The 13,586-nt window shown below is 35.7% G+C and overlaps 1 protein-coding gene across 2 annotated transcripts in view; it reads right to left on the minus strand.

Annotated features, from left to right (window-relative positions):
* Positions 1-13,586, minus strand: part of BMPR2 (bone morphogenetic protein receptor type 2) — a 202,963-nt gene that overhangs the window by 80,998 nt on the left and 108,379 nt on the right. For both annotated transcript variants that reach the window (XM_082688862.1, XM_082688863.1), the window contains 2 exons: positions 12,699-12,869; positions 10,823-10,993 (listed from right to left, as the gene is read on the minus strand). In XM_082688862.1, the coding sequence (XP_082544988.1) occupies positions 10,823-10,993; positions 12,699-12,869 (342 nt within the window). The remainder of the gene's footprint in view (positions 1-10,822; positions 10,994-12,698; positions 12,870-13,586) is intronic.

Below are 13,586 nucleotides of genomic sequence, written 5' to 3' on the forward strand. Positions count from 1 at the left end.
TATGTATATAAAAAATAAAAATAAATAAAAATGAGATATGACTTTTATAGAATAAAACGTATAGATCTGAAAAAATAAATAAATAAACCTTGCAATAATTATACATTTCTTTCAAACTGGGAATATATAAACAAATAATCATGATTTAAGGGTATAAGAAAGTAAAATATTACAAATATAAATTGATTTACTTAAAGACTGATTTACTTTTTAAACAGAATGGGTACTGCAAAGTCTCTTATGGTTTGAAGAGACTCAGAATAATATAGCTCACTTTCCTAAAGTGTTAGACTTCTGGTTTTAGGTGGTAGATAGACCTATGTTAGTGTGTTAGTTTTCTATCTTTTGTCTAGCTACAAAAGAAGAAAACCTCAGCTTGGTGACAATGAATCTCTATTATCTCTATTTGCTATTCTCTTTTAACACAGAGAAAGTAAGCTTTAAATTTCAGACAGTTTGGCAGGCAACAATATCTAGTTAGCTAATATATATATGGTTTATTTTCAGTTTATTTATTTTTAAATAAATAATTTTTAATGTTAGCTCTACTTACGACATTGGCTTTCCATTTACAGTAGTGATAGAAAGTTTCCCTTTAAAGAACATATAATTTTAATGAGATAATTTGAAGAAAAATATTAAGTAATAAAGCAATATGTCATGTGAATATAGAAAACATTTTATGATACTCAGTGGTACACAGATATGCTTAAAGAATTATGAGGATTTCTTAAATTTTAGGAAATGTGATCAAGTATTTTCAAAATAATCTTTTCTCTCCTTCCAAATGAATAAATTAACATATATAAACTGGCCTCCTGTTGGGGTATAAGAGTAATGATTAATAACAACTGATTATAGAGAGTAATGATTAAAACCAATAAAAAGCAATAATTAATAACATACTCTGGAGCCAAAACACCTAAGTTTCAATCTTGGCTCTACCACTTATTAACTATGTGACTTGCTAAATTATGTATCTGTGCCTCAGTGTTCTCAATGTAAAATAAGAATGATTTTTGTTTCTGTAAGGATTTCATATGTTCCTGTAAGGATTAACTATAAAAGCTGAATACATAACATAGACAGCATTTAGAACAATGTCCGACACATAGTGAATTTGAAAAATATTATTTAGCTAGTTTTGATTTCACTATACGTTAAATGCCCAAATTCCCTTTATATTTTTATTGTAAAAAGACTGCTCAGTCTAGTAAGTCTATAATCCAGATAAAGTGAATTAAAATTTCATTACTACATTTACCCCACCCAGAATAACATTCTCTAAGGATCTTATATTTACTGTAAGTATTTTATTTATTTATTTTACTGTAAGTATTTTATGAGGCAAAACTCATTAAATATCTAATGGGTGCCTGAGTGGCTCAGTAAGTTAAAGCCTCTACCTTCGGCTCAGGTCATGTCCCAGGATCCTGTCTCTCCAGGGAACTTGTCTCTCCCTCTCTCTCTCTGCCTGCCTCTCTGCCTACATGTGATCTCTGTCAAACAGATAAATAAATAAATAAATAAATATTTTTTAAAGAAGAAAAAACCACTAGTATGTGATGGGGAAAGAAAGGACAGTGCTTATAAAAGTTAACTTATCATACTAGGTACAACAGAGGAAGGGTTTCCTAAGAAAAAAATATAGGGACTCAGAAAATAAGATATCAAGGGAAGAAAAGAAGTAAAAATTCCTAAATGTGTCTAGAGCCAGTTCTGCCTATAATTAAGTACTGAACAGGTACATTACCATTGGCTTATTTTTTTTTTAGAAATTCAAAGATTTATTTGTTCCATTTATTGAAAATATTTATGGACCACCTGCTTCCCATCAGACACTCAGTGGCTTATATTTTTTAAGGTTCCCATATAATAAAGTAGTCAAATATGGAACCTACTCCCTGAAAAAAGAAAAAAAAACCAACAACCCTGAAACATAAACTCACAACTAGAGGAAAAATTCTTTGGAAAAAATCAGGCACAAAGATCTTGAATATGAGTTATGAACCACATACCCTATAATCTCATCTGTAGCCAATTTTTTTTCTTGGGGAATTATTTCATAATGAGTTTCTGGCTGAATACATGCTCCAGGTCTCTGACGGCAACCTCAGACCTGAACCTCAGATCACGGGTTACAGCAAAATAATTGACAAGGATTTTCTAAATATCAGAAGTTCTTTTTCCTTTCCCTTTTAAAAAAAAATGGTAATAATCCTTCCTAATGGAGGAGCACAGCATTTAAACTTTACCTCCAATGCTGGAATTGGAGGAAAGGTTTTTTGTTTTTGTTTTTCTGAAAACAAACACCTGGGGCCTCACTGACTAGAAACATTGGTCATCTACAGTCCAAACAGAACTTTAATTTTTAGGGTTTAATAATGCTCACATACTTTTTTCTAAATTAATATGAAACTGCTAATATATATTTTAAAATAGACATTTCATTTATGTTTCAACAAAAGCATCAGTGGACTTCTCATTCTGAATTTTTTTAGTAAAACAGCCAGAAGTCTGCACAGATTTCATTAATTTGTACAATATCTCATTGCCTCCAAAAAACTATGTAAGGCAGTTTTATAAGACTAAGCAAAACCTGTAATTTGCAAAAAAAAAAAAAAAAAAATTAAGAACTAAAGGTAAGTGGAATAACCTTTCTTCACTCCCCTAACTCCACATCAAGGTAATTTTTAAATGATTATAATATAAGACTCTGTGGAACAAAAAAATTACAGATACACACTTATGGTCATGGATTGGTTATATTTTCCCTGGCAACTCCTTTCACTTTATTCTTAAAGATCCACTGCTATCATATGCTTTAACTTCTATCACTAACTACCTCATGGTCTTCAGCTTCAACTGAGGTTGATTAAAAAAAACAAACAAGCTTTTTCTGAGGAAAGAGACTATTTTTGCTATTCTAAGTCCTCCATATATTTCTCCATTGCCACTGGTCTAACTCTACTCAATGTATGAGGTATAGCAGTAGGAAGGCAGGTAAAAGGGTTCTGGATATTGTGTAACTGTACAATTCATGAGAAAGATAGAATTCCAGTAACAGCAATGAATAGTTTGAGGTCAGGAAGTAAACTGTTCAGCTGAAAACAATCAAGAGAGAAATGAATAGGCTAAAGAGAACATTAAGTACCTTCTGCTGTTTTCCTAGAACATAACCTTTAAAAAAGCCATAATCTACTTGTGCATCATTTTCTTTACCAGTATTAAAATATGCTATAATTGTACTTTTTGAGTAAGGGTCTCTGAAAATGAGATCACGTAACAGTATCTACCTAGGGAAAATTTTCTAAATTCCTGCATTATTTTAAAAATTAAGATTTGCAAGGCATCTACATGGCTCAGGTCATAATCCCAGAGTCCTGGGATGGAGCCCCACATCAGGTTCCCTGCTCAGTGGGAAACCTACTTCTCCCTCTCCCACTCCCCTTATATTCCCTCTCTCGCTGTGTCTCTCTGTCAAATAAATAAAACCTTTACAAAAAATTAAAATTAGGGGTGCCTGGGTGGCTCAGTGGGTTAAGCCTCTGCCTTCGGCTCAGGTCATGGTCTCAGGGTCCTGGGATCGAGCCCCACATGGGGCTCTCTGCTCAGCAGGGAACCTGCTTCCCCCTCTTTGTATGCCTGCCTCTCTGCCTACTTGTGATCTCTCTCTCTCTGTCAGATAAATAAATAAAATCTTTTAAAAATTATAATTAAAATTTGATGCTTCCTTCTTAGGAATGAAAAGGAGAATGGGAACAATTGTACTTTTTTACTTTACCATAATGAATTTTAAAAAAGGGAGTTAATAATTGTTCTACTTTTGTCTGTACTTGTTATCCCATAAACAATTTGTCCTTTTAAATTGAATGTAGCAACCAGCTTTCAATAAATACCTGTCCATTAGTGAGTAAATCCAATGATTTCAACTTTTGCCAGATTATAAAGGACAACAAATCTACTCCCTTTAAGCATCTGAAAATATGTCAGAGTTTATACATTAGCATATGTCCTTTTATTAAATTATTCATTCAACAAACATTTATTGCACTCCCACCATTATATACCTGACACTGTGCTAGTCACTGCAGAGACAAAGGAGCATTAAGAAGTTCCTATCTCCAAAGACTTTAGAATCTTGTAGAAGAGTGTTGTATGAAAGGAGAGGTTAGCACTACCCTTGACAAGGATGTAAAAGGCCCTTAGGCTTGACAATACACATATTGTTAAGGCAATGCCACCTACTTCAGGTATCTAACTATCATATTTATGATTTCACTCTTATGTGGAAAATAAAAAACAAAACAATTGAATAAACAAAAGAATCAGACCTATAAATACAGAGAACGAACTGATGGTTGCCAGAGGAAAGGGAGTAAGGAGATGGGCCAAAATGAGTTAAGGAGAATGATAGATACAGCTTTTCAGTTATGTAATGGTTAAGTCATGGGAATAAAAGGTACAGCATAGGGAATATAGTCAATGATATTGTTGTATGGTGACAGATGGTAGCTGTACTTGTGAACACAGCATATTATAAAGAGATAACTGAATCACTGTATTGTGCACCTAAAACATAACACTGTGTGTCAACTATACTTTAATAAAAATTTTTTTGGAGTGGAGTCTTTTGGGTTTTCCACATATAGTACCATATCACCTGCAAAGAGTGATAATTTGACTTCTTCTTTGCCGATTTGGATGCCTTTAATTTCCTTTTGTTGTCTGATTGCTGAGGCTAGGACCTCTAGTACTATGTTGAATAGCAGTGGTGATAATGGACATCCCTGCCGTGTTCCTGACCTTAGCGGAAAAGCTTTCAGTTTTTCTCCATTGAGAATGATATTTGCGGTGGGTTTTTCATAGATGGCTTTGACGATATTGAGGTATGTGCCCTCTATCCCTACACTTTGAAGAGTTTTGATCAGGAAGGGATGCTGTACTTTGTCAAATGCTTTTTCAGCATCTATTGAGAGTATCATATGGTTCTTGTTCTTTATTTTATTGATGTGTTGTATCACATTGACTGATTTGCGGATGTTGAACCAACCTTGCAGCCCTGGAATAAATCCCACTTGGTCGTGGTGAATAATCCTTTTAATGTACTGTTGAATCCTATTGGCTAGTATTTTGTTGAGTATTTTCGCATCTGTGTTCATCAAGGATATTGGTCTATAGCTCTCTTTTTTGATGGGATCCTTGTCTGGTTTTGGGATCAAGGTGATGCTGGCCTCATAAAATGAGTTTGGAAGTTTTCCTTCCATTTCTATTTTTTGGAACAGTTTCAGGAGAATAGGAATTAGTTCTTTAAATGTTTGGTAGAATTCCATATCACTCGGCATCAGGGAAATACAAATCAAAACCACAATGAGATATCACCTCACACCAGTCAGAATGGCTAAAATAAACAAGTCAGGAAATGACAGATGCTGGCGAGGATGCGGAGAAAGGGGAACCCTCCTACACTGTTGGTGGGAATGCAAGCTGGTGCAGCCACTCTGGAAAACAGCATGGAGGTTCTCAAAATGTTGAAAATAGAACTGCCCTATGACCCAGCAATTGCACTACTGGGTATTTACCCTAAAGATACAAACGTAGTGATCCAAAGGGGCACGTGCACCCAAATGTTTATAGCAGCAATGTCCACAATAGCCAAACTGTGGAAAGAACCTAGATGTCCATCAACAGATGAATGGATCAAGAAGATGTGGTATATATACACAATGGAATACTATGCAGCCATCAAAAGAAATGAAATCTTGCCATTTGCGACAACATGGATGGAACTAGAGCGTATCATGCTTAGCGAAATAAGTCAAGCAGAGAAAGACAACTATCATATGATCTCCCTGATATGAGGAAGTGGTGATGCAACATGGGGGCTTAAGTGGGTAGGAGAAGAATAAATGAAGCAAGATGGGATTGGGAGGGAGACAAACCATAAGTGACTCTTAATCTCACAAAACAAACTGAGGGTTGCTGGGGGGAGGGGGTTTGGGAGAAGGGGGTGGGATTATGGACATTGGGGAGGGTATGTGCTTTGGTGAGTGCTGTGAAGTGTGTAAACCTGGTGATTCACAGACCTGTACCCCTGGGGATAAAAATATATGTTTATAAAAAATAAAAAATTAATAATTCAAAAAAAAAAAGGGCACGTTCCCTTTTTATTGGGCTAACAACTGATTCCTCGTTAGCAATACTTCAGCTTCTGGTTCAAAAGATTATAGTAAAAGGCGAAAGATTTACGCGATCTGAAGTAGGAACATCGCCAAAGGCAAGGGAAGCAAGGGCAAAAATGAACTATTGGGATTTCATCAAGATCAAAGGCTTTTGCACAGCAAAGGAAACAGTTAACAAAACCAAAAGACAACTGAGAGAATGGGAGAAGATATTTGCAAACGACATATCAGATAAAGGGCTAGTGTCCAAAATCTATAAAGAACTTAGCAAACTCAACACCCAAAGAACAAACAATCCAATCAAGAAATGGGCAGAGGACATGAACAGACATTTCTGCAAAGACATCCAGATGGCCAACAGACACATGAAAAAGTGCTCCATATCATTCGGCATCAGGGAAATACAAATTAAAACCACAATGAGTTATCATCTTACACCAGTCAGAATGGCTACAATTAACAAGTCAGGAAATGACAGATGCTGGCGAGGATGCGGAGAAAGGAGAATTCTCCTACACTGTTGGTGGGAACGCAAGCTGGTGCAACCACTCTGGAAAACAGCATGGAGGTTCCTCAAAATGTTGAAAATAGAACCCTATGATCCAGCAATTGCACTACTGGATATTTACCCTAAAGATACAAATGTAGTGATCTGAAGGGGCACGTGCACTCAAATGTTTATAGCAGCAATGTCTACAATAGCCAAACTATGGAAAGAAAAGAAGATGTGATATATATACAATGGAATACTATGCAGCCATCAAAAGAAATGAAATCTTGCCATTTGTGACGATGTGGATGGAACTAGAGGGTATCATGCTTAGTGAAATAAGTCAATCGGAGAAAGACAGCTATCATATGATCTCCCTGATATGAGGAAGTAGAGATACAACATGAGAGGTTGCGGGGGGTAGGAGAAGTATAAATGAAACAAGATGGGATTGGCAGGGAGACAAACCATAAGTGACTCTTAATCTCACAAAACAAACAGGGTTAATGCGGGGAGGGGGGTCTGGAGAGGGGGGTGGAGTTATGGATATTGAGGAGGGTATGTGCTACAGTGAGTGCTGTGAAGTGTGTAAACCTGGTGATTCACAGACCTGTACCACCCCTGGGGATAAAAATACATTATATGTTTATAAAAAAATAAAGATTAAAAAAAAAGATTATAGTAGACCAAAATCTCAGTAACATTCTGAAATGTAGCTATAAAAATATTGAGGAGAACTTATGCACAAATTCACTTCTCTTTCATCTAGCTAGAGGTACAAGTGGAAATTAGAAATCTTATTTTGTTTATTTGCTTCTTTGTGGAAAATAAGTGTAGCCAATTCAGGATAAAAGCTAATGGCCTTGAGGAGATATGAAAAAACATCCTACTACTTTCAGTTCAGTGTTTCAACAAATCAAAGGAAATCATCCCAAACCGAAGATCTCAGAGTATGGACTAATAAAAGCTCCTGACAGAGAATTCTTGAAATGTGCTATATTCCAAAAAGATGTATTTTTAAATTTTTATTTGGAAACAATATAAAACTTTCAGAATAGTTCTAAGAATGAGAAGAGTACAAAGAATAACCATACATCTTTACCCAATTTCACTTATTGTTACCATTTTACACCCATTTGCTTGCTTTATCTTTTTTGTTTTGTTTTGTTTTTGTTTGAGGGAGTGAGAGATCACAAGCAGGGGAAGGGAGAAGAAGAAGCAGACTCTCCTAACTGATCAGGGAGCCTGACATGGGGCTCAGCCTCAGGACCCTGAGATCATGACCCAAGCTAAAGGCAGACTCTTAACCAACTGAGTTACCCTGGCGCCCCCCATTCTTTTCTCTTTCTGTGCGCACCACACACGCAAATACTTTTTTTGAACCATCTCAGGGAAATTAATACACACACACATTATTGTCCCTTATTTCTAAACATTTCTTGGGATATTTCCTAGGAATATGGATATTCTCTTATATAACCGTCGTACTGTTACCAGCTTCAGTATATTTAAAATTGAAATAATTCCTTATTCATCTCTTTTGCCAATTGGTCTAACAATGTCCTTTATCATATTTTTCACAACCAGCATAGGCGAATTAGGCATGGCTTAGTTGTAAAGTTTCTTTAGCCTCCTTTTTATCTAGATCTTTCCCACAGTCTCTTTGCTTTATAGGACATTGGCATTTTTGACAAATCTCCTTCTTATTACAGAGCACTCCTAGTTCATGGTTTGTGTGATGTTCCCTCATGATTAGATTCTGGTTATGCATTCTTGGATGAAATACAGTACTCCATTAGTGATACTGTGTCCTTCTCAGGGTATCATGGATGTCCATCTTGCCCTTCATTAATGATGATGATTTTAATTACCTGATCAAGGTGTTATCCAATATCCTCAACTTGTAATTACTAATATTTCCCTTACAATATGTGGGAGACACTTTAAAATAATGCAAATATCCTAGGGCGCCTGAGTGGCTCAGTCATTAAGCATCTGCCTTCAGCTCAGCGCATGATCCCAGGGAACCAGGATCTTGCCCCGCATCCAGCTCCCTGCAGGAGAAGCCTGCTTCTCCCTCTTTCACTCCCCCTGCTTGTGTTCCCTTTCTCTTGCTGCATCTCTGTCAAATAAATAAATAAAATCTTTAAAAAAAATAATAATGCAAATAAACTAGCTCCATATTCAAAATGCCCTTAGATTTAGGATGTTTTGGTTATTCTTGCCTGATCCAATCCTTACCATGATGGCTACAGAAAGATAATTTTCCAACTCCACTCCCCTAAACCTACCAGCTGGCACCTGGCATTCTACTATAAGCAAGTACTCTCTCTTCTTCCTTCTCTGCTATCAGCATTGACTCATGAATTCATTTTCCCTCCAATGGTTTACAATTTGTTACTGTATTTCTTTAGCACTCAAATTGTCCCAAATTTAGACAGTAGGAATTTCTTCAAGCTGGATCCTATTTCCTGTAACCAGTCTCACCCGGCATTTGGGGGCACTTCTTTTCCTTACTTTCTAGTGTTATAGGATACTTCTGGCTTATCTTGCACCTATTCTGCTCTAGTCTAGAGTAAGTCATTTTTCCAAGGAGCCTAACTTCTTTTCGCGGGGGAGTGGTATTAGAATCTAAATCTGAGTATTACATTTGTTTACTGCTACTGGGGTGTTATTTATGGCTTCTTATCCTTTTCAACAAATAGAGCTAAGAAATATTTATATATAGGGATGTGTGTATACACTACACACATAAATACAAATATATACACATGCATACACATATAGACACGGCCACATATCGATGCATGTAACACATACATATGTATATTTTAAAATCTTAAATCCTTTCTCATACCTTGAATTATAATCTATCCATACAGTATTCTATTGTATTCCTCCATCTATAATTGTATGTGCCTATTTCCTCAGTAAGAGCACTGGCTCCCAAAAGCATCAACACCATATACTTATTTCTTAATCTTATTATACATCTACAATTGTTTCACAATTGCTTAGTCCAGGCTCCTAGAAAACAAAACTTGAAAGAATTCAGTATTTGTCTGCAATTCTCCTCCCATCTCTTACATCCCATATTGCTCGAAGTAGTATAAAGAGTAAAACACTGTGTTTGTAAAATCCTTACATTAGTTCTTTCATTCCACTCCTTTCTCTCCATCCCATTAAGTAACCAACTTAGTTATCTTTCAGTTTATCCTGTTTCTTTTTGCAAAGATAAGTTTTCTGTCTTACACAAGAGACAACACAGTATTTAGATTTTAGAGTAAGTCATTACTCTAACACAAAATATGCTTTTTATTCTCCTAACATTATCTCCAGAAATCACTCCATATAAATTCATAGAGATCTTACTCACTTTTGGTTATAGATGTACAGTTAGTACTCCATTATATGTATATATCATAGTATATTTTAACTAATCTATTCCTGAACATTTAAGAGTTCCCAGTGTTTTACAGTTATAAATAATACTGCAATGAATAACTCTATGTCTGAGGGTTTTTATTTTAATATGTGAGGTTTTTGTTTTTTTTTAATATGTGAGGGTTTTGTTTTTTTTTTAATAGTTTCTTTATTTATTTAAGAGAGAGTGAGTGGGTGAAGGGGCAATGAGGAGGGAGAGAGAGAATCTCAAGCAGACTCCACACTGAGTGTGGACCCTGATGCAGGACTTGATCTCATGACCAGAGACAAAATCAAGTTGACGGCTTAATCAACTGAGCCACCCAGGCGCCTCCATAAGTTTTTTTTTTTTTTTTTATTAAGTAAGCTCTATGTCCAATATGTGGTTTGAACTCATGACCCTGTGATCAAGAGTTGCATGCTCTACCAACTATGAACTAGCCAGGCACCCACACATGTATGTATATTTGTACTGTTGGAAGAATAGCTTCACAGAGGCTGGAAAGTACCATATCTCGATTCAAACTTATTTGGTACTCTTGTGATACCCTGGAAATCCTGGTGCACCTCTTTTGGATTTCAGGTGTTAACTAGATGTGTTCTCATAATGTTCGAACTCTCTCTTTCCCTCTGCCAAACCGGATGTTTTTATTTTTTTTTTTTAATTTTGTGGATCTTTGGAGAAAAGAATTAACAACAAGGAAAGTAAATTACTTAAACTACTTACTGAGTGGTGTTGTGTCTGGAGGTGGAAAATTCTCAGTGAAGTTGACATTACACAAATCTGTGCTACAGCAGCAGAAACGGTATGTACCATTTTGAATTGAGGGAGGGGTAGTAGTTACTACGCATTCTTCATAGTGACACTCCTGGGGATCTCCAATGTGAGACCAACAGCCTACAAATTGATATTAATGCAAACAAGTTAGGGTTAATACAATAAATAAAGTTAAAAGGAAAACAACAAAAAAATAATTGCAATCAATGTGACACAGTAAAGTACATAATACATATGAGTTATAAACCACTCCTACAAATGAACAGGAAATACACATTTAAAAAACACTTTTAAAAGATTTTATTTATTTATTTGACACAGAGAGAGAGAGATCACAAGTAGGCAGAGAGGCAGGCAGAGAGAGGGGGAAGCAGGCTCACTTCCGAGCAGAGAGCCCAACGCGGGGCTCGCTCCCATGCATGATCCCGGAGATCCTGATCTGAGCTGAAGGCAGAGACTTAACCCACTGAGCCACCCAGGGCACCCCTACATTTTTAAAATAACAACAACAACAACAATAACTAAAATGGCAGAGTTTTAACAAGCACTTCATGGGGAGAAAAGCCACTAATAAATGTTTAACCTCATCATTAATCTAAGAATTATTAATAAAGCAACAGTAAGATTTCTTTTTTGTTTATATCTATTAAACTGTTCTAAGTTTAAAAAAATAATATATTATCATAACAAGATTTCAATAATACTCACATATACTGTTGGGAAGAATGTAAATGTATATAGCATTTATAGAAAGCCACATGGCAATTTTCATAAAGAGCCTTTAAAATATTCATGCTTTATTATCTAATAACACTACCTTCTGCAATCTATTCCAGGGAAATAATCAGATACAATGAAAGATTTACATTCAAAGATGTCCACTGAAGCATTATGTATCACAGTAGAACACAATACACTGGCCAACAACAGAGTAATCTGTAAGTAAACTGCATATAAACAATACGTGTATACAACGGAATACTGTACAGAGCTGAAAAATGTTTTCAAAGTATATTTAAAGACATAGGAAAATGTTCATAATATAATTTAAGATAAGAAATATTATGTATGGGGGCGCCTGGGTGGCTCAGCGGGTTAAGCCACTGCCTTCGGCTCGGGTCATGATCTCAGGGTCCTAGGATCGAGTCCCACATCGGGCTCTCTGCTCAGCAAGGAGCCTGCTTCCCTCTCTCTCTCTCTCTCTCTGCCAGCCTCTCTACCTACCTGTGATCTCTCTCTGTCAAATAGATAAATACAATCTTAAAAAAAAAAAAAAGAAAAGAAAAGAAATATTGGGTATGAAATTGTTTATACATAGAGTATCATCCTAATTTTGAAAAAAAGGCCACATACATATAAACATAGAGATCCATAAAAAATATACTTGCAGGGAATAACCTAATATGTAAAATAATTTGTAAGAGTATGGAATTGTAGCAGGAAGCCTGCTTCTCCCTCTCCCATCCCCCCTCCTTGTGTTCCCTCTCTTGCTGTCTCTCTGTGTCAAATAAATAAGTAAAATCTTAAAAAAAAAATGTATGGAACTGTAGACATTTGTTTTTCTCGTAGTTTTCTATATTTTCTAAACTTTGTAGAATGAAGATATATTAACACTGTAATAAGAAAAATGTTATTAAAATAAGCTAAAAACCTATTACCCTCTACAAATTTGGGGCTAATGGGTGAATATATACATGGATATGTATTTTGAAACTTACTGTTTTCCTGGGAAAGGTTTAATCTACCTCTGGGTCCTTTTTAGATAAAAGATACCTTCAATTTTATGAAACACAAAGTTATTTCAGGTAAGAAAAGTGTTACTTGCCTTGTTTTACGAGATTTATGTCCCCTTTTGATTTCTCCCAAAGGCCATAGCAAGTGCTACCTTTTGAGCATAATATTGTTCCATTTTCATGAGAGATTCGACTCTCGCCTATCCCAAGGTCTTGTTGATATGGATCTTTAAATGCGCATAGACGTTCTTGGTTCTGAGAAGCTAAAATAAATAAAAGAATGACAAATTTAATTTCATGAAAACCCTGGCAACACATTATTATACAAAATCTTAGTCTTTTTGAAAGGGACTATAAATTTCCATACTAAGTCCTTAACAAGACCTAAATACATTTGTAATTTATATTTATTCAATAATCCCTTTCTGTTCATTAATTTGTCACCTCCAAATAAGAGGCTTGAAAACTGGGGCACCTGGGTGGCTCAGTGGGTTAAGCCTCTGCCTTCAGCTCAGGTCATGGTCTCAGGGTCCTGAGATGGAGCCCCGCCTTGGGCTCTCTGCTCAGCAGGGAGCCTGCTTTCCTTCCTCTCTCTCTCTGCCTGCCTCTCTGCCTACTTGCGATCTCTGTCAAATAAATAAATTCTTTAAAAAAAAAAAAAAAGATGCTTGAAAACTGATTTCCCAAAAGCAATCCTTTCTTACACAAATTATTCTCACTACTCTCCCATTAAATAATTTAGGTATATGAATAAAGAACCATCATTTTCAATGTCCATGCTTTAAATTATCAAAACTTCAAAACAAACAAATTAACAAACCTAGAGGGTTGAATAATTTTGGGAAATTCTGCAGTATTCACTTTTATAATACTTTACAGTCAGAAAGCTAAACATACATCATTGGGTATGGTAAACTACGGATGAGGAGAATCACTACCAGTTGGTACATAATTTCTTTTTGGGCAGATGGAAATATTCT

The sequence above is a fragment of the Mustela nivalis genome (genome assembly GCF_964662115.1).
Source record: "Mustela nivalis genome assembly, chromosome: 11".
NCBI lineage: Eukaryota > Metazoa > Chordata > Mammalia > Carnivora > Mustelidae > Mustela > Mustela nivalis.